Raw genomic sequence first — 21,881 nt, forward strand, 5'->3', positions numbered from 1 at the left:
CATGCCTAGAAGGTATATTTTTCCACCAATTCAAATTCAGCTTCGTCTTTCATTTGTGAGGCATTAGAGATGACGTGTAAGTGATAGCCAGACTAAGAATATGTTTTTGAACTGCGTTTCTCTGCAAAACAAGCCATCAACCACCTTTAACGAATGGCGTGGCTTAGTGAACCCAACGATAAATCTATTGACCCGGATAATTTAGACTACATAGATAAATTAGACCGGATAATTTAGTGTTTGTTCGTGTGTTCTTTCCTGAGAACACACACTGGGCCTATTGGAAATGATTTTTTATCTTTATATCGTTGTTAGAAAACATCGCAATAACGCAAAAAACAAATTTCGCTACTGTTGTTTTATCTACTTTTTTGTATCCAGCATAAGATTTGTATATGTATCCTTATCCAAAACGTTGTAAATCATTCAGCCACTAACTACACGATTACTTTTTCCAGTGTAACGGTACGTCTGCATTTGTCAGCGAGTGCCATCCAAGTTCGACTCTCCTGCGGCAAGTTCGTGAGGTGAACGCTCCGGCCCGGTTCAGAAGTCTCGTTCGTCGCCACCACACTGCGACCTCACCGACCTCACAGCGCTCATTCGTCGCCAACGCTCAGAGTTTCTCCCGCCTACACTCTGAGTACCTGCTGAACCAGCTGTGCACTGTTGGGCTGAGTACTTGTCCTACTGCGAGACGGACCAGCAGAGGGGTGGACGGATCTGACCATCTGCAAGTCGGTGGTCGTCCCGTGGGACTCCTTTCAGCAGCGCCGTGGTGATTTGGTCTCGGTGAGAGTGAGGACTGACGAAAAAGTGAAGAGACGTCATCGTAATGACGTCTGAGCCGGCGACAAACGAGACTCTCACGCACTGCGACCCGTGCACCGAGCGATGCACGCGGACCGCCAGTCTCTCCGAGTTCCTCCTGCGCGGCGTGCTGCTCAACTCTGTGAACCTGGTCGGTCTGGTGTGCAACAGCACGTCCGTGTACATCCTGTCGCGTCCGCCGATGCGCTCATCTACCAGCTGCTGTCTGATCGGGTTGGCAGTTTACGACATGCTGCTTCTGGCCAGCTCTGTTTTCATCTGGGGTGTGCCGGCTATCACCGGGTACACGGGCTACTGGAGGTCGCTCACCGAGGGAGCTATCCCGGCGGCCACGCCCTGGCTTTTTCCGCTGGCCAACATCGCTCACACGGGTAGCACGTATGTGACGGTGGCTGTCACCGTGGAGCGTTATGTGGCAGTGTGTCATCCACTCCGTTCACGCAGTGTCTGTACGTACGGCCGCGCCAGGCTTTACATGTTGATCATCAGCGCGCTGGTGGTGCTCTACAACGTGCCCCGTTTCCTGGAGGCGGAGCTGCGGCCGCTGCCGGCACAGGACGGTGCTCCGGACGGGTACACCGTGTGCGCCAGCGCGCTGCGTGCCCACCCAGTCTACATCGCTGTGTACGTGGTGTGGCTGTACCTGCTGGTCATGTACTGCCTGCCCTTCGGCACCCTGCTCGTGCTCAACACGCTCATCTACCGCCACGTGCAGGTGGCCAACCGGACGCGCCAGCTGCTCAGCCGCCAGCAGCAGCGCGAGATCGGCCTGGCCACGCTGCTCTTCGCCATCGTGCTGCTCTTCCTAACGTGCAACAGCCTGGCGTTCGTCATCAACATCATCGAGCTGGCTCGGAGCACCAGCAGCTTCGATCTGGACGGGGCTACCCTCGCTGTACTCACAGACGTCAGCACGTTGCTGGTTAACATCAGCTCGGCCAGTAACTTCTTCCTCTACTGCATCTTCGGACGCAAGTTCCGCCGTCTGTTCCTGCGTATCTTCTGTGGCGCGGTGCGGCGTAAAATTCGTCAGTGGCGCGCCGCAAACGGCGAGCTGACGACAACGGCGGCCGAGGGCACTGCAGCGGGTGTGGAGGTGCTGCTGCCAATGGCCCAGAGAAACAGCCGTGTAACGGCTGTGACACGGACAGGTGAAGGAGACGGTGCCGTGACCACGGCCTCGGCCGGGCCGCACAGAGTCACGCGTAACGGACAACGCTGAATGTTTCCCCACCGCGCACCCCTGCCATTCCCCGAGTGAATTGCTATGGTGGTGGCATGGATTGCAGAGACATCGCAATTATGTGGACTTAGAGATAGATCTGTCTGGCATCGGCGCGCCATCAGATTGGCCTGTTGTACTTCATGTTCCTCGTTTGGTCGCGCCGGTCCAAGCTCAGATGGCTCAGCGAGAAGTGTGTTGTTATTTTCTGTGTAGCTGCTTTCTGTGTACAATATGTTCCCTCTTAGAAATATGTGGTCGTAGATTGGATTATATGAGATAAGTTCACGGCTCTGGTGCCGAGCTCCGGATCATGGGCAAGCAATTTTCGCAACGAATGGAGCGTCGATGTGCCAGAGTGCACCAGTAGCAAACTACAGCAGTGTTCGTTTTGTACCCAACTGCCTGGCCCGTGAGATAATTAGCAACGAGCATGTTTCCATAAACATAGCTTGTCCATTGAATTTTGACACAATGTATTAATGCTGAGAAAGTTATAGTCATATTTTGGTAGGCATTTTCATCAACTATTGCGCCAGTTTTCTAATGTCAGGAATATTTTGTCAGTGGTGTGGCGGTGATAGCTGTGGTGATGTTTGCTTCTTCCTGTGCTTTCTAGTCTAATTTCGCAATGGCGAGGCGCTCAATGCGTAATTGACGTAAGCATGTGATGTGGGTGGGACCATTTCAAATGTCTCCCGAGAGCTCAATGTATCGTGACACCCAAATGCACTTTTGAATATTTCAGTGAGTTTTAAGTGTTCAACTGGTTACGGTCTGATAACTTTTACAGACATTGGCAGCTAACGGATCCACTCTCAGCAGCATTTGGATGTTGTTCAGCAAACTCAACAACAGACGTCAACGTCCACGTAGACATGTGGATGATTCATGAATGGACTACCAGAAATATATATTTATCATCATCACTTGATGATACGTGCTTTGGTGAATTGAACGGATAAAACATCATTTAGCCTTGATATCATTTACAGCCTTTATCTAACATCACCTGCATTTGAATATCTTTGGTAATTATAGGTTTGAAAGAAAAGGCAGCCTCTGCTTCTCAGGTAAGTGACTTCCTTGCATCCTTTTCCGGTGCCAAGCGTCAGGCTGTCAGTCGTAAGTTGTTGCTGTCGTTCGCCGTTATTGCCCTCCTCCTGGTTACCAACGACAGAACGACAGAACACTTCCAACCCAATGCCGTATATAGGAGGAGCTGACTGGACAGCAGACCCAGCCAGCTGCGTCAACAAACGAGGTCGATTAGACGCCTCCCATACGGTGTCCACGGTAATATAGGGAACGGGGGCGGACCACGCAAGGATGGAACTAAATTAAGCATTTCGATGGCGGCATTATAACCCGCGCCCGGCTGGGGGTCCTGGATTTCCACGCCCTGCTGGGGGGGGGGGGTGTTTAAACACCCCCCCCCTTGTAACTCGGCTCCTGGGCCACGTAGCGATACGCGGAAGGCGGCGTTCGAAAGAGCGTCAAAAATAATGACGAAATCACTTCGGTCAATTTTTGGTCAGGTCAAAGGTCAGGTCACCAGAGGTCATTGAAGGCAAAATTTCGCCGATTTCCAGGTCGAATGTCGAAAATTTCCAAGAAGCCAACGCATAACTCGGGAACCAATAGAGCTACAGCGCCGCAGAAAAGCGCATTCGATAGCCCTATTAACGCCCTTTCTGAGTAATTCTCTCATATTTGACCTAACGTCAACGGTTTTGCCTGCAGGGGGCAAAAACTGCAAAAATAGTCGATTTTTTTCGAAAACAGTTTTTCTGCAATAACTTTTGACCCAAGCCTTGTACGAGCTTACTTTTACCGGCATCGTGTTCCTCTCGTCAAGACGCATCGAATGAACTATAACTTGACCTTGAAAGGTCAACTTGAAAATTTGACCTCAGGTCAAGGTCATGACCTGACCGGAAAGGGTCATGTTGCATATCAGTCAATCCGTATCGTCGAGCTGAACACATCTAAGGCGTTTTCATCGCTCTAGCATGCCTCTATCAAAAGTTATTTGCGAAAAACTCTTAGACACCATTCGTGACGTAAGATGACCTCAGGGCATAAACAAGGGTCACGGACACCATTTTCATGTTCAGTGTGTCTAAACCACTTGTAATTCGGTGTTTGGGAGTGTTTATAATGTCTTGCATCCAAAAGAGGCGCATTTCAATTTTCTCCCATTGACTTATAATGGCGAGGTCGCAAAATTGACCTGACCTTAGGTCATCGATATCAAAATTCTGAGATATACATTTTGTACATGCTATTGCTCTTAGCAATCGCTGAAAGTTTCAAAGCGATTGGTCACTCGGTGTAGCTACGACAGACATTGAAAGTTTTTATGAGGTGAGGTCACTTCAAGTGACCTGGTGACCTGACCTTGAATGACCTTGGTCTGAAATTTTCACATGTGTAGAATTGATGTATGATAAGGTGTACCAAACACGGCGGCGCTCCGCGCCGCCGTTTTTGAAATATTCGCGAAAAACCTCAAGGAGGGGTGTTCAAACACACACACACACACACACCCCAGCAGGGCGCGGGATAATAAGTGTATTCATTGACAGAATGAAGGAATAGATTTAGACAATAATTGGTATATTTTCATTACACTTGCCAGTTGCCACGCACATTGTTTTGTATCCGATTCAATCCTGTGTCAATAACTTCAAGCCTGGTTGCGCTGTTTTGCAACTATTTACTTTTTACTTATTCAGGCATGGGAAAAATCAGCCATTTCCGAATGTTGAATAGGCCGTCACAGGCACCGTATCCCTGCTAAGCAGCCGCTATTGTGCAACATTGCGGACCCGCCATCCGACTTCATTCACCGCATCCGGTCGGCTGGTGAGGATTCAGATGGAAAGTCAGCATACCGTATACATAGATGGTGCCACCGAGCCCCTCGGGGACCGACGCTGCTCCATGCTCCCACCAGCTGTGTGCCCACACATGGGTAACGAGAATATATGGACCGATGAGCGCGCACCTTTACCATTAAACAATTCATTCAAGGCTCAAGTCATGTTGTGTATAAAGTTAACCCTCGCCGGACCTATTGGTTTTCTACATACGCGCCGGCCGAGGGGGGGGGGGCGGGTACGACCCCCCCCCCCCTCGCCGTTTCGCCCCTGGTTGAGCTAGCGCGTCGCGGAAAAAAACGAGCGTGTGCGCCGTTACGAGACGCAGAGATTGGTACCCGATTTTAAGGTCCTAGGTCAACCGGTGACCTCTGAGGTCAGGTCAAGTGCCCCAGGGTACGGTTCAGTTTTTGGTGAATAACTTCGCAAAAAACGGCCGCAGAGCGCCGATTTTGGCAGCATCGTGTTCGCCTCGCTCAGGCGCGTCGAATGGTATACTTTTTGTCCGGGTCAGGTCAACTTGGGGTGTTGACCTCAGGTCAAGGTCAGGTCAGCACCCCCAGGTCACGAAGTTGGTCGAAAGAGGTCATGTCGCATATCATTCGATTCGGCAGGCCTTCCTGAGTCCATTGGCGGCTTTCCCGACTCGCTAGCTCAATTTGATCAAGAGTTATTGACAAAAAACTAATATGACCTTGATGACGTCATAAATGACGTCACGCAAGGTCAACATTGCAAAAGTGACGCATCTAACCTTGCAAGGAGTGCATCAAATCACGATTCTGTGTGCTTGAGATAGTTGGAGATCGTTCCCGGCGCCAGAATAGCAGTTTTCATTTTTCCCCATTGACTTAAAATGGTGAGGTCACGAAAATGACCTGACCTCATATGACCTTTAGGAAAAATCCGAGATATACAAGTTGTGGGACTCATAATGGATACTAGATCCTGCAAGTTTCATTTCCCTGTGACATCTCCTCTGGCAGTGAGGGCGTTGCGAAGTTGCGACATCTGAAGACCGTGCAGAGGTTCACTTATGACGTCATAGGTCAGTGACCTGACCTGACCCAAAAATGCGGTTGGTGTCAAAAGATGCGGCTTGGATCAAAGGTCAGGTATGCCAAGTTTCAGCTCTCTATCGCCAGCGTGTTCGGAGCTATCGCGAAAAAACCCTATGGGGGGGGCGGCACCCGCCCCCCCCCTCGGCCGGCGAGGGTTAAGCCAATTGGAGCGTGAAATATTCAACGATAGTCTACTTTTAGTTAATGAATTCATACATCCTACCTTAAATGTTAAGTAACATCAGATGATAATCTGTTATCATTATCATGACATGCTTCACCTGACTGTTTCACCTAAAATCCAGGACCAAAAATGTTATAACATTTGCGCTATTCATTGATGCATATTTTAAACAATGAACTATATATAAAAGCCGTTTTCACGACGGCCATCTGGTAAACATTTGGTGCACATCTGGTAGGTACAAATTAGTTGCAGATTTGGTCAAATCAGGGTCGGCGGTTTGTCTCTTAGCAGCTATCAGCTAGGGTTGCACTAGTTGCTTATATGCCTGTTTTGTCATATTAACTATCAGAGAGCATGATCGATTAAAACACTGAAATAAATTCATAAAAATGAAGATATTTGATGTAAAAGAAATTAGATGCAGATTTGGTCAAATCAGGTGCATTCGCCGGATAGCCCGTCGTGAAAACGGCTAATACCTATGTATATCAATTGTTCACCTAGGTTATATAATGCATACCGTTTGTTTTGTGCACATGGCTTTGCCGCATTCTTGGTTGAGTACTGAATGAATACTGTTCAGAAATCAGCGGTCAAGGGCAAGACTCTGGCATTGGGCCATTCGAGGAATCACTCATTTCCGGTGCTGGAGATGCTAAGGCTCATCATGATGTAAAAAACTGCAGCAAGCTAATGCGATCTTGTTTGTCGTTTCTTTTCTTTTTTTGCTGCAGTGTTTTACATCATGATGAGCTTTTGCCTTTTCAATCTGTAGGTATATCGTAGAGTTTTGCTTTCATTTACGTCAGTAGCCTCGAGCACCTCATCTGTCATTCTCTTGAACATAGCATACTTAATCTTACCGCCCTCTCCTATCACCCTGAGGCTCTAGCTTCGTTATTTTCTATTACTTGATAACGAGAAACGTTTCCAAAATGTTTTTTTTTGCGATACAAAAATGTTTAATGATTTTTTTTTTCATTTGTATTTAATAAAAAGGTAACGGCATAAGACTCTACTCATCATTTGTTCGAATGCGGGATCGATGAGCAGCAAGTTAACACCACGCGCCCTGGTGGGGGGGGGGCTATTTTTTGCCCCCCCCCCCCCCTCCAGACTTTTCAATATATCTCCAGAACCACAGCAACGATCGTCACCAAAGTTTCAGTACCCTCCAGGGCATCAATTTGACACATTGTGACCAATAATTTACAAATGCTATGATAGCTTGGCTTCAAATGACGTCAGAGTGACGTCACGTTCTGCCATTTTCAATCTAAAAAAGGTTTCGCGGGAAGAGCTGTCAGGCCTATAGCTTTGAAGATACAGAACAATGTTTAAGCCGTAAAAGGTGTAGAATTACCAGGGCTACTCAACTGCCATCTTGAAATTTAGAAATGTTTGGATCTTGACCCCAAAAATTAAAAAATTGATATAATTGTCGAAAATCCCAAAAGTCTTTCGATTTTCGAAAAACCGGAGTATGTGTTTCAGCCCCTATTGACTTCTATTCACCTACTAAATCTTAGATCGATGCCTCTTTTTTGCCCAGGTTATAGCTAAAAAACTGTTAAAAATTGATGACGTCAAATTTTCAAACTCAATTTGTAGCAATTCTAGACCACGTAGCGTAAAACAAAGCCCACTGTTAGACGCGCCGTGGCGAGCTGCATCATATCAATATTCATTATATCCAAAAATATCAACTTTGATATTTGACCTTTTTTACCTGGCCAGGAAGTGACCTAAACCGTTCCTAATGGTTTGATAACCAACACCACTGAATTGGAAATGAAAATTGGTCATACAACATGCATCGCCCAGCCCTAGCAAAATAGGGCTCATGTGCTGACTGCTGACCCTTGGTGACCTGCCCTGTGACCTGACCTGGTATTATCAGTGACCTCTAATAGCAACACATGTACTAGGCAACTGACGCCCTAGCGCTGATTTTCGATAAAATGCGTTTTACTCGATGTTATAGCGCATTCCCTAGAAGCCCCGTGAACGGTAAGATATTTTATCTTTGACCTGACCAGTGACGTCATCGGTGACCCCTAGGTCAATGAAATTGGAGTTTCCTTGACACATTTGACAGGACTATCAAACGCCGTTTCAATTTTGCGGATCCGTCCAGCAGCTTCCAAGATACGTCGGGGGGGGGGGGGGCAAAAATAGCCCCGCCCTCCCCCTCCACCATGTCGCGTTATAAACAGACCCCACCAGGGCGCGGGCTAACGTTAGCATATCGTGACACAGAGGCTGCATGGGCTGGGAGTGAGCACGTGACCTGCCACTCGACGACTGACAGGCATGAATCGTGAGTACCACGAGCCGTCGTAATGCCTGAGCTAATTAGTTTACACTAATGCGAGTAGTTTCTAAGAATTAACCGGCTTCTTCGTTTAGAGTTAGAGTTAGAGTCGAGTTAGAGTCGAATACTAATTTACTCCTATTTAATGAACAGAAGTTCGGTTCGCTGTGTCGGCTTCTCGTGAAAAGCTGTTTGAAAGTACCTACTGACCCACCCGATATTATCACCGTCAGAGCACGCTAACCTATACACTGACCCCGAGCTGCTGGCAGGATCTGTGTACGCTGCGTGGTCAGCAGCAATAGCCAAGCACATTGCCAAATAGGTCGAAACGCTGTGGAGCTCGACAACAATCAACAGCATTTAACCATCGGCAGTCTGAACCGAACACACGAAGTATAGGGCTGCAGGTTACATGTTGACACTGCCCTATTGCTCTCGCCAAAATCTAAGGAAGGGATATCGTTGACCTGTGCTGCACAGTGCACAAAGCTGCACAGCTTACAACACGACCTGCCCGAAACCATAATGAATACATGAAAGATACTGAGTGAGACAGTTATAAGACTGATGAAACGAATCTGCCATCCGCATGCTCCCCCAGGATCCTCAGATTGCAATATATGTCCACTGGAGTATGTACTGTGCCTAAAACGCATCCACAGGGACTATTCAATATTCATACCGACCCGGACAAACCTTTCCCTCTAAACAGCACGCGTCCGTGTTTGCCTTGGTATTTGTATGTACATAGAACGTTCTTCATGGATCAGAGCATGGAAGGTGCCACTTTCAATCCCGAAGATAAAGTGATACGCTGCTTCTAAAAGAGAGTTTATTTGAAATTGTTTTAACGGACTTTCACTGGGTAGTGGGTAAAAGTTATTATTGGTCCCGGTACTCCGACTTGTATTGAAAAGTCTTCGATGGGGCACACATTGTGTGCCCCATCGAATGTGTGCCCCATCGAAGACTTTTCAATACAAGTCGGAGTACCGGGACCAATAATAACTTTTACCCACTACCCAGTGAAAGTCCGTTAAAACAATTTCAAATAAGCATTTACCTGGGTATTAACTATTAAGACATGACTCTTCAGTCTCTAAAAGAGAGGTTGATAATGCCATAACAGAGACGGTATTGGTGTTAAAAGTAAGGGAAACGCCGATTATATAGTTTACTGCTTAAAATCATAGGTACATCTATTGCCTATCTGAGACGTTGCAGAAACTCTCGAAAGGCTAGAAGTGTCTGCTCTGAGCAGCTCTGAGTTAAGCATTACTTTTTGGCGTCATTACACTTCTTCAGTGGAGTAAAGTTTTTCAGTAAACTTACGACCATCAGAATCGTGCCAAACTATGTATATGTTACAGGCAATGTGTGGAATCAGGCATTCTATAGAATGCCTAGGCATTCTATAGAATGCCTGACCGACCAGGCATTCTATAGAATCCCTAGGTATTCTATAGAATGCCTGACCCACCAGGGATTCTATAGAATCCCTAGGCATTCTAAAGAATGCCTGATTTTCAGGCATTCTATAGAATGCCTAGGAAATACACGAATCTTTCCAACATATAAGTGTATGTTGTATAAGATTATGAGCACAGACCGACATGTAACATTATTATTTTCTGCCAGGCTACCTTGCGTTCAGCTATTTATGTTCATTCAGGCAAATGTTCATTCAGTCAAATTTTCCGGTCAGGTATTCAATCTGACCTTATTAGGTCAAATTGTATCAGGATTTCATTCTGAGAGTACAGAGTATTTATCTTAACGCAAGAAAGACGATGGTGGTAATGTCAATATCGGAAACGCCTTTGGTAAAAAAAAAATACACATAAAAAATTGACAAATCGTCCATTTTTGGAGGTGTTTGCTTTCTAAGGAATTGATTTAAAGTCAAACTGGAGAAAACGGCTACGAGCCAAAAATGGACAAAAATTGGGCTGACCTAAAAAATGGCTTAGCTATTTGTTTTAGAAATGGCACCCTTTCGAACATTGCCAAAGAAGAACTGAAGTAAAATTTCATAATTTTGAGTCTTTGACGACCTTTCGAATACCGCATGGCCCAGAAGTCAAGCTGGAAGGGGAGATCGAACAACACCTAATCCGGCTCTTGTTACGGCCGGGCCACCGCCCAGACGTGGAATAATGAACCATTTATTCAGGTTATTCCCTGACATTACGGTGTAGGTTGAGCTGTTCATGTATGCATATTGAGAGTCGTTACACGAAGTGCTTATGACAACATAAAATGTGACCTTTGGTGTATTTTTCACCTTCATTTCTAACATCAGAACAAAGCCATCGTCATTCCCAATCACTTTCGATTCAAGCCTACGGTCCACCCTCCCAGCCAACACTCTTCTAATGCAGCTTCGTATCTGTAGCAGCATAATCCTCCGAGGGTAACCGTTCAAGCGACTGGCTGGCCTGTGACTCTCCCGCGTGCCTTGCACCGTGGCTCTCCCGTGCCAACGGAATTGGATCAGCTGCTGCTTGCGGCGCACCATTTGGTGGTCGGCATAGCCCAATACCTCCCTCGCTTCCTCTCAGCTCATTGCCCTGAAATGGTGTGAGGTGACGACCGGCCTATAGGCCAACAATGAAAATTAGGTAAACAAATAGCATTACTGCCACTGACCCCTAATTTTCGAAGTGTGTTTCGGACAATCAAAATACTTAGGCATTCTATAGAATGCCTGGGAGCTTAAGCCAGGCATTCTATAGAATGCCTAAGCAGTCAGGGATTCTATAGAATACCTAGGGATTCTATAGAATGCCTGGTCGGTCAGGCATTCTATAGAATGCCTAGGCATTCTATAGAATGCCTGATTCCACACATTGCCTGTAACATATATACTCTAGCATCTAGTTTCATTGTTTTCTCTTGTGCTGCATGTGAGAAAAAAAAAATGATTTGTATTTACCGTCTTCTGTTTATAATCTAAGAATAGCAGTCACATGCTAGGAATCCTATATGTTTCTCTCCAGCGTCTTTAGGTATGCAGGAGCCGCAAAGTTAGCAGGCTATGCTTGGCTATTTGGGCTATTTGTTGGTTGTTATGATTAATGGTCGTCGTCTGATATTTTTGATCCTTAAATCGCACCAATAATTAAAATCTGCATTTATACACTGATTCTGCAGGTTATATAAGGGGCATTCCACGTCAAATCAAACACCGAAATCCGTCATCCCCTTCGATTTTTCTGAAAATTTGTAGGCAGATTGGGCATGGTTCAAAACTGAGTTACGTATAATATTTTCGAAATTTGATAACGTATCGCTGATATATAGGTCATCGAATATAGCGAAAAATGCCACACATCAGTTTTTTAAATGGCTATAACTCTGGTTCCGTTTCTGGTATCAAAATGATATCAACAGGGTCTTATAGGCAATTGATAAGGCTTTGATTTTTAATTATAAAATTAAATTGAAGTGACCTTGAAATGCATTTGACCTTGAATTAAAACAGAAAAATTTAAATAGCAAAAAACACGTCACCTTCGATTTGGGTAATTTTTACATATTATGTCCGTCACAATGTTCCTAACCATCTGTGAAAAAATTGGAGTGGGCCATTCATAACTTTCGCGGCAAACGCCGTTTTCATGCATCAACATCACGCAACCGCGCGTGACCTTGAAAGACAGAGTCAAGACATGCTTGCTTGTGTACACTTTCTGAAATGAATGATTGCTGATTAGTGATATCCCAAACTCTGCGAGAATGGAAATGCGTAGTCATCGTAGTCAAGCATTCACGTTCCATAGTAAAAGTGTCTCAGGCAAACGGTATTTTGCGGTGAATTTTGAGCCGTGTGGAAATGCATCATGAAGTAAATTCAACGAAAAAATTATCACGCAACGATATCTTCACGTCGTTAGATCTTCTCTATACGAAAGAACATACATTTTTTAGTATGTATGGGGAATTTCTAGTTAATCCAATAATAAATATGGCAGTTAGAGGCCTGCTAATTGAGTAACATGTCGCCGGCTGAGGCGGGCTCGGCCGATGCGGGAAACGCAGCAATCACAATTTTGCGTTTACACGTTCATATTTCAATTGTTTACCAACCGATTTTCAAAATTCTTTCACCATAACATTGCCTGTACATTTCTTAGTCTTCTCACAAAATTTGACGCGAATCGAACGTAATCAGCGGTAGGGAGCGCGATGTAAAGACGGAACCGTTCTGTTCCGTCCCGGCACAGTCTACAATTCAGGCGGCGCGTAGCGGTCGGCGCCGGCTGCCGAGTCGCCGCGTCGCTGCGGCGACAGGATGTTCACTAGGGTTGTTCAAAAAAACCGAATTTTGGAAAAGTATGTGGGCTCATGGCTCATGTGGTGCGGTATTCTTTTCTGAGTCCAATGATACCCTTTTTTCCGAAAAGTATTACTGCTAGGCGCTGCTCAAACGGCTTAAAGAGGACCATGTTACGCCCGCCGACCGGCCGGTGTCAATAAGGGCGAGAATTCGACGCCGCACGGCGGCGGCAGCGCCTTATCGGCACCGCGCGCCACGACATCTGCCGGGCGGCCGGCTGGGCGGTGGGAAGTTATAAGTGCGTGGTCTTATTGCACACGATCGGGGTGAGCTATCCCATGTTTTCGGGGCGGAAAGTTTCAGTGCAGCATCGGTGCGTCTGCCACGGTGGTCTGTGTCGATGGTATAGAAAATAACTCAAGCAGAGCTCAGAAAAGAATGAATGATTCCGGGTAGTTGCCTCGAAATAATCCGTTTCAAGAATACAGCTGCCTTCTTAACGTACTGTATCACCTGTTAATTCTTCAAAAAGCAAGCTCTGAGCAATAACAGACTTCTTTGCATTGCTGTTGACAATTTAAGTTGCTTTTGGACGGTGGCTCGCAGCCCCAATATGCTGCCGCGTAACTCTATTCCAACGACGAAACGGCAACTTAGCGAGAATCGAAAATTTAACGAAGTAGGTACAACAGGAGCTGGCAAGGCTCCTGCATTGGTCTATCCGTCATGAGTGACACACCGGGGTAATGTGTCACGTCAGGGCAGAGCTGTGTTCTGTGCCGGGTCTGGATTCGGGGCTTGATCGGCATCGGTGGGCACGGCCGCCCTGGACGGACTGCCGGCGTCGCTTATGCGACGCCGGCAGGATTGGATATTGGATAAACGGCGCTTGATTTATATGAGTAGGTACTCCGGCTAATGTCTCTACTCATGTCTCGCTTCGTCACACTGTCAGGGTGGCCACTCTGTCATTCCCAGACATGTTATGTTTTCTTTCGACCCGCTAATCTAAGTTACACCTGGCGTCGATTCTGTTGCCCCAGCATCTGACATCAACGTATCTGAATAATGACATTGGTGACGCCTATGCTCGTCAAAGCCACCCCCACACTTGGGCCGATGACTGTCGGGTCTCCTCCATATTCTGTCCTTGTGCATACTGCATTGCCAGCCCCTGATGTACGTACCTATATCGTGAATTTTCGATTCTCGCGAAGTTGCCGTTTCGCCGTTGGAATAAAGTTGCGCGGCAGCATATTGGGGGTGCGAGCCACCGTTAAAAACTAACGTAAATTGTCAACAGCAACGCAAAGAGGTGTGTTATTGCTCAGAGTTTGCTTTTTGAAGAATTAACAAGTGATACGGTACGTAAAGAAGGCAGCTGTATTCTTGAAACGGATTGTTTCGAGGCAACTACCCGGAATCATTCATTCTTTTCTGAGCTCTGCTTGAGTTATTTTCTATACCATCGACACAGACCACCGTGGCAGACGCACCGATGCTGCACTGAAACTTTCCGCCCCGAAAACATGGGATAGCTCACCCCGATCGTGTGCAATAAGACCACGCACTTATAACTTCCCACCGCCCAGCCGGCCGCCCGGCAGATGTCGTGGCGCGCGGTGCCGATAAGGCGCTGCCGCCGCCGTGCGGCGTCGAACTCTCGCCCTTATTGACACCGGTCGGTCGGCGGGCGTAACATGGTCCTCTTTAAGCCGTTTGAGGAGCCCCTAACCAGGGCTGCGGAGTCGGAGTCGGAGTCGGAGTCGGAATCGGTCGGAGTCGACAGCTGTGACCGGAGTCGGAGTCGGAGTCGGAGTCGATTTTAGAAACCCGAGCCGGAGTCGGAGTCGGAGTCACCGAAAATCTGTCGACTCCGCAGCCCTACTAGGTCTGCGGAGTCGGAGTCGGGAGTTGGAGTCGGTCGGAGTCGACAATTCTGCCCGGAGTCGGAGTCGGAGTCGGAGCTGGTTTTTGAAAGCCGGAGTCGGAGTCGGAGTCGGAGTCGCCGAAAATCCATCGACTCCGCAGCCCTGCCCCTAACAGTTAATACTTTTCAGTAAAAAGGGCATCATTGGTCTCAGAAAAGAATATCGCACCACATGAGCCATGAGCCCATATACTTTTCCAAAATTCGGTTTTTTTAACAACCCTAATGTTCACTTTACACCGCTATTACTAGAACAGTTGTGAACCGATTTTCTTATTGCTTGCACGATGAGATGTCCAATTCAATTTTTGACAGGTAGCCATAATTAATTTCGCATTAATCTTATGAGATATTGGCGAAAAACAGGATGGGTGGGCGAAATTCGCTCTTCCCCCTCCACTGCGCGTGCTAACATACGTTTGCATATGTGCAATTTTCTTCAAAACTTATGAATGGCCCACTCTAATTTTTTCACAGGTTGTTAAGAATATGGTAGGCAATAAAATATATGAAAATGAGCCAAATCGAAGGTGACGTGTTTTTTGCTATTTCAATATTTGTGCTTAAGAACAGAGTTAAGCAAATTTCAAGGTCATATATTTAAGTAGGTGCAATTCTAAACAAATGCTTAAGAAATTACCTAAACAGTAAGGTTTATTTCATTCAAATCAAACAAGTACAACCAAAGTTATGGTCGTTCAAAAATATAAAGATGCAACATTTTGTAAAAATTTGATGCCCAATATTTAGAAGACCTGTGGTCAGAATGTGCAAAAAACATCAATGTAATGTCCGGGGCCACACAGGAACTCGCTCACTAATTTATAATGAAATCGCTGATGGTAAGGTGCAAAACAGCCGATTTTTGTTCGATTTGACGTGGAATACCCCATAAGGCTATAAACTACTGGAACGCCATGATGCTGCTTATTTATCAGAAAAAGTTTGTGACTCTGCCGGAGTGGCGGGTGATCCGGAAAACAAACACCATCAATGTTGCTGGATAGGGGTCACTGACGTCCCAGGCTAAAGGCAGCATTTACAAACGGTGCTTTTATCAATATCTGTAGTATGTAAAGGCCGCCCCACACTGGACCTCGCATGCGGGTTGCGAGTTTGCGGGTTTTGAGTTTGCGGGCATAATACTAATTCATAGAGTGATTAGACCGTTCCATTATGGTAACTTTATGAATGCAGTGAAACCGGTACACCTTCAGAAAATTACATATACCTAGTCGCAATACCAGCGCAACGAACCAAAATTCGACTCCAACGAAAAACCCGCAAACCTCGCAGAACTCGCAGACCTCGCAGCGAGGAAAATCGAAAGTTGACTCAACATCAACTTGTGGAATGCGATGCAAGGTCGCTCGCAAGCTAAAACCATGCAGACTCGCTTGTTAGATGGTAGTGTGGGTCACTCAGCTTAGATTGTATTATTTGATCTTGAAGAAACCCGAAAACCCGAAAACTCGCAACCCGCACATGCGAGTTCCAGTGTGGGGCGGCCTTAATATAAAGAAACTATTATATTTATGCATTTCAATTTTAAGAGACCGATTTCACTGAGCCTCTGAAATCGTTGCTCATGAGCTCCATGGAATATTCACTTCCCTCTGCTAGCCTCCAATTTAATGCGTTGAGATATTACGGTCATATGTGCATGGCGTAGGCATAGTCGATCTCGCCATAAATTTTGTCCGATATCTGACGGCACAGCTGGAAGTTGGCCGCAACTGTCACAAATCCAGGCGGTCAGTGCGCATACATTTCCGCAGTCGCCAAACCTACTTCCGTCTCGAACTGGAATTAGTATCCAGAAACACCAGTTATCAATCGATACGCTTTGGCGTATAAATTCTGTGCGGTTGAGCATGTCACGCGATCGGCCCGTCCGGAACACCCGATTTGTGAAAAGGTCAAACGGGTCAAACTGGATACTGGAATGGCAGCTACATAAAGCGAAAATGCTGGAAAACTTGATATTTGAAGCATCTTTCGTCCCAATGTCGTTTATGCGGTGATGTATTATGACGGTTACTGGCTTACTGCTACACTGAGGTGCTCTATCTTAGTTTATGTTTATATGCTTACATAGCCAGTTGATTTTATTGATTACCCACGTCCTGCATGCTTATGAAATTCTTACGCAACGTATCGAAGAAATAAAGACAAATGCCTAGTATATTCAATATTTCTATGAAATACTTTGCCCCGATTGATTCAGGCTGCATGTCTTGAATAATCTGATTGCCCGGAATCCTCGCTAAGAGCTCTCGTCAGAAATTATGATTTTTCTGCAACCCAAACCGAGATAAAGCATTGTGTTTTGCATGCAAGTAACATCACAAAGTGTTCTTTCACTTATTATTTATTCGTACAAGTATCAGGTATGCATGTCTTTTTGACATGAAGTTAATGAATACAGATTTTTCCATTGAAGATGGAAAGTGGGCGCCCAGTAGATAGACACGCCGCTGTATTGGCTGTCGTCTGGCCGTAGATACCCTGCAGTCCCCTGGGCCGTCGTTATCTGACACCGTATGAATACCTCAGCACCAACATCATAACGACTCCCGATTTAATCTCACTTATATAACATCAGAGCTGGGCATTGCGCAACTTAAGTCCGCAACTCCGCAACTCCGCAACTTGCGGACTACCCTCTTGGTAGCGGAGTTACGGATCGGCTACCGAGCCCAAAAAAGGTGCGGAGTTGCGAGTTGCGGAAGCGAAAAATTCTAAAGCGCAACCGCTACCGGGGCCGCCACCGCCGGTGGGGGCGCCACTGCACCCTTTGCACTGCACTGCACACTGCACGTGTTTCCAGGCTAGTTTTTGAAGCTGATTTGGAATTTAATAACCGTTTGAACGTTAGCAAAGTAGTTTTAGTGCCTTCGTAACATGTTACAATCTTTCAGTGGTGGTTGACACTACTGGATAGCCGGTAGATCAGCGCCCCGAAAAAACATAACAGCTTCACTTTACGAAGTTCTAGCAGGTCCAATGTTCCCGACTTTTGGGTCAATGACCTGGCCTGGAAGGTCAACCAATGACCTAGGACCTTAAAATTGGGTATCATCGGCTTCCTCTCGTCACGGGCAACACGCTCGTTTTTTCCGCGAAGCTCTAGCTCGATCAGGGGCCAAACGGCAAGGAGGGGGGTCCAACCGATCCCCCCCCCCCCACCCTACACATTAGAAGCTGGCAAACGCCGCACACATGCGAGGGTTAACCTTCGCCCGTATAGGGGGGGGGGGGGTCGAACGGACCCCCCTCCGTTTTTCGCGAATAACTCGCGTAAAAAGCGGCCGATCGCGGACGAAACTTTCCGTACCCTCGCGTTAATCAATTTTACACCTACCCTGAAATTTTCATGACCCTGACCCTAATGACCTTTGACCTGTGACCTACTTTTCGAGACCATGTTTGGCCGGAATCGCGATTCGGTGTATGTCGGCTCGCATTAGCCGCGCGTTTGCAGTCTTTTCGTGGTTTTAAGCGTTCAAACATGGGATATGATGTTGCTCCCATGCATAAGGGTGGGTGTCAAGGTCACCGGAAGGTCAGGTCAGGTCACTGACCTTTGATGACCTCGGCTCACTTTTTCGAGTTTTACATGTTTCTAGGCCAGTTTTTGGAGCTGAATTCGAATTTAGCAACCATATGAACATTTACGAAGTAGTTTTGGTGCCTTCGTAACATGTTACGAAGCTGTCTGAGGCGGTTGCCACCTACTACGAATACCCTTACTGGTTGACCTGACCTGACCTGACCCGACCTGGCCTAAATGCATGAAACATCATCTGTGATCAAAACTAACATGATATTCGTGAGCAGCACCCCGAAAAACCCCATAGCAGCCACGCTTTACAACTTTCTAACAGGGCCCGATTTTCCCGACTTTTGGGTCATTGAGCTGACCTGGAAGGTCAACCGATGACCTAGGACCTTAAAATTGGGTATCATCGGCTTCCTCTTGTCACGGGCAACACGCTCGTTTTTTTCCGCGAAGCTCTAGCTCGATCAGGGGCGAAACGGCAAGGGGGTCCAACGGACCACCACCTTATACGTTCGCGGCTGGAAAAACACCAATACGGGCGAGGGTTAAGTCGACTGGTGTCGCAATGACCTGCGCATTGAGCATTAGAGGTCACGTGACGTCATCAGAGGTCACCAACAGTCAGGTCACCAACAGAGGTCAACCAAAGGTAGTACAAAGGTACCTGTCCAAAGGTACCTGTCAGACATAACACTGCGCTTCAGGACTAAAACTGATAAAACATAGGAACCTAATGTCCTAATAGAGGTTGGTAGCGGAGTTGCGGAGTTGCGGAGTTGCGAGTTGCGGTTTTACTATCTGCAAAATAGTTTCGGAGTTGCGATTGCGCTTTGGGTACCTCAGGTTGCGGAAGGTAGCGGTAGCGGTTTCCAATTTTCGGTAGCGATGCCCACCTCTGTATAACATACGGTGACATATCACGGCGCCAAAAATAGCATCCGTCTGCTGGTGATAAAACAACAGGTCTATAAAAACGGTAAGTGGTAATTAAAGCCTCTTATTGGTCGTTATCCGGATGCATCTTGAAGAGGACAGTGTGCTGTAGTTCGTATACTCGTATTGACCAATAAAAACGTACAGCCTCTCCTTTATGTCGTGTATTTTCGTAGAAGACGAGAAGTCTTATATTGCACTTTATGGTCCTATGAGGTGACATCAAGCGTGTTTTGTGTGTCTGGCCAGCTCCAGATTGACACAGGAACCCACTGAATATCTAGCTGGATCCGGGAGTGTCCTGCAATGTCGTATAAATGTCCTGGGCCGAGTCGATAGGGATCGGCTGCCAGACATCGTCCTAGGTTCGGAGCACCGAGAACCGTTGGTGGTTGGTTTATGCGTCGTGTCGCGTTACGGTGAACGAGGGAACCCAGGTAGTCTGTGTCTGTTGTGCGTAGCGCAATATCCCCGGGGGTGGGCATCGATGCTGTTTGTCGAACTGGAGCTCGGGGGACCGAGAGCGCCTGGAGAGAGAGAGAGAGAGAGAGAGAGAGAGAGAGAGAGAGAGAGAGAGAGAGAGAGAGAGAGAGAGAGAGAGAGAGAGAGAGAGGAGAGAGAGAGAGAGAGAGAGAGAGAGAGAGAGAGAGAGAGAGAGAGAGAGAGAGAGAGAGAGAGAGAGAGAGAGAGAGAGAGAGAGAGAGAGAGAGAGAGAGAGAGAGAAGGAGGAGGAGAGGAGATGTGCGCGGAGGCGGCTGAGTGGGATTTGGGTGCAGGCTGGTACGGCAGGACAAAGCGTTACCCGAGCCGACTGAAACGCCAGCTATACGCTCATTGGTTTACAGCGCAGAGGAGGTCATATGCCTTGTTCCGAATAAGTTTCGCAGTCTCGCTTCTGCAGGCAGCAAAATAGATTGGCACATTGTAGGCTGTAGCACAGCATCTTGTTTATGGATAGTGTGAAATATCGAAAGGCACACCAGATATGTTTGAGAGTAGTTACAAGTAACTGGTGTATTTTTTGTGAACTCTTTGGTCTTTCTAAAAACACCTGTTTGATGTCGTGTCATTCAATTTTAGAAGTCTCTGTCACTTTATCCGTTTACATCGTGATGGAACACATACGCCACTATTCAAGTGAGATCAAAGTACTTTCGTGCGTGCTTTTTTAGAAAGAGCCGACATAAAAGAAAAATAGAAGGGGTAGGTGTTGTGGTGGCACGAAGCAGCCACGTAAAAGCAGGCCGATCAGTTTTTTAGGCAAGACGAGCTCAACCGGGTGGCGATATATGTAATTTATGATCGATATTCGATGCGTTACATGCATACATGTACCTACCAGAAAATAGATAATTATGCCAGCCAGTCAGCTCGGCATTTTTCAACTTACCTACCAATCGCTACTAAAAGTCATTACAACATCCCGGGAATGGCATAGGTTAGTTAAGTAGTTGTATTTATTTATGCCCTGCAGACGTGTCAATATCTCATGAATGGAGCCTTCATTATTGAACCTGATTTTAAAGGAGCCAGTACTTTATTATCCACAGTCACATGCTTGGATTCAGTTGCTATTTTTGTATTTAACGCACTAGTTTCGTCAGTCATCACTAACTCCGCTTCGGCATGAGCGATGGCCGATGAATAACTATGCGTGATTTGATCAATTGGCGGTTAATTGCAATCAATCAATACCAACCTTCTCACTGCGCCATGTCCATTCTGAGCCGCCCCTGAAATTAAATTGGAATGTCAGCACAGCTTTGATAAGCATTCTTCTCCGCATCAATTTGGTTTGAAGCTAACTAGCGCAACTCAGGGTCTGGTGAAAATTAGGCGCAAAAAATGACTTCTTCCTTTGCTTTATATAATAGTCATTCAAATATCCCCGAAGGCTTTTGAAAAAAAAACAATATTGTAGTAAGGACGTGCGCGCACAAATTCTTCCTGCTAACTGACCGAATGTTAGGCTGACACGATTCACACAAGGCTGACCTTTCATGAATGCTGTTCAAGTCAACATATAGGATGCTGTGTGTCTGTAATATGTGACGCAGAGAAGAATGAGTGCTTTTATTTTCCTTTTGTGTGAACTGTGAACATATAGTACATAAGGCACCATAAACAAACATCCTCGTTGTTTGCAATAATCGTTTGTGTCCTAGTTTTACAATGGCCTTGACCTTGCGACAGTTATCTTGACACGCGACATTCTTTGGTCATTGTCCTAAGGATCGGCGCCCCGTGTTTCTGTCCTAAGGACCGGCGTCCATAGCCTGTCGAGTCTTGTTCTAACCTTGTTCCTTCCGGCTAGGGCCGGTGCCCAGTTTCGCTCGAGCAGCATCGGTACCGGGGTGGTCGCAAGCCACTTTAGCTACAATAACTTCTGTGATACGTGCTTCACCCATCAGACGAGTCCACTCTCAAATCTGGCCGCTCGCTGAGCGGCGCGGAATATTAAACCCCGGCTGAATTTCACAACAGAGATTTGTGGACTGTGCTCACAAGGCGCTGGTTATGTAGCCGTCCAAATTGGTGTTAAGATATTTCGCTCTCCTTACGTCGGAAGGAGCTATAGAAATGTTAGCCCGCGCCCTGCGGGGGGGGGTGTTTGAACACCCCCCTTGTGGTTTTTCGCGAATATCTCAAAAAAGGCGGCGCTCCGCGCCGCCGTTTT

At 46.6% G+C, this 21,881-nt stretch overlaps 1 protein-coding gene across 1 annotated transcript; it reads left to right on the plus strand.

The window, feature by feature from the left end:
• The first annotated feature begins 464 nt into the window (after positions 1-464).
• On the plus strand, positions 465-2,053 carry LOC122366113 (FMRFamide receptor-like). The gene has a single exon (XM_043337960.1). The coding sequence runs from the start codon at positions 836-838 to the stop codon at positions 2,051-2,053; it is 1,218 nt and encodes a 405-aa protein (XP_043193895.1). The 5' UTR covers positions 465-835.
• Positions 2,054-21,881: the final 19,828 nt, after the last annotated feature.

This window comes from Amphibalanus amphitrite, unplaced genomic scaffold, assembly GCF_019059575.1.
Source record: "Amphibalanus amphitrite isolate SeventyFive unplaced genomic scaffold, NRLGWU_Aamphi_draft 000785F_arrow, whole genome shotgun sequence".
NCBI lineage: Eukaryota > Metazoa > Arthropoda > Thecostraca > Balanomorpha > Balanidae > Amphibalanus > Amphibalanus amphitrite.

Excerpts from the sequence above, each read along its gene's own strand:
- LOC122366113 (XM_043337960.1), top strand. The coding sequence starts at position 836 with ATGACGTCTGAGCCGGCGACAAACGAGACTCTCACGCACTGCGACCCG.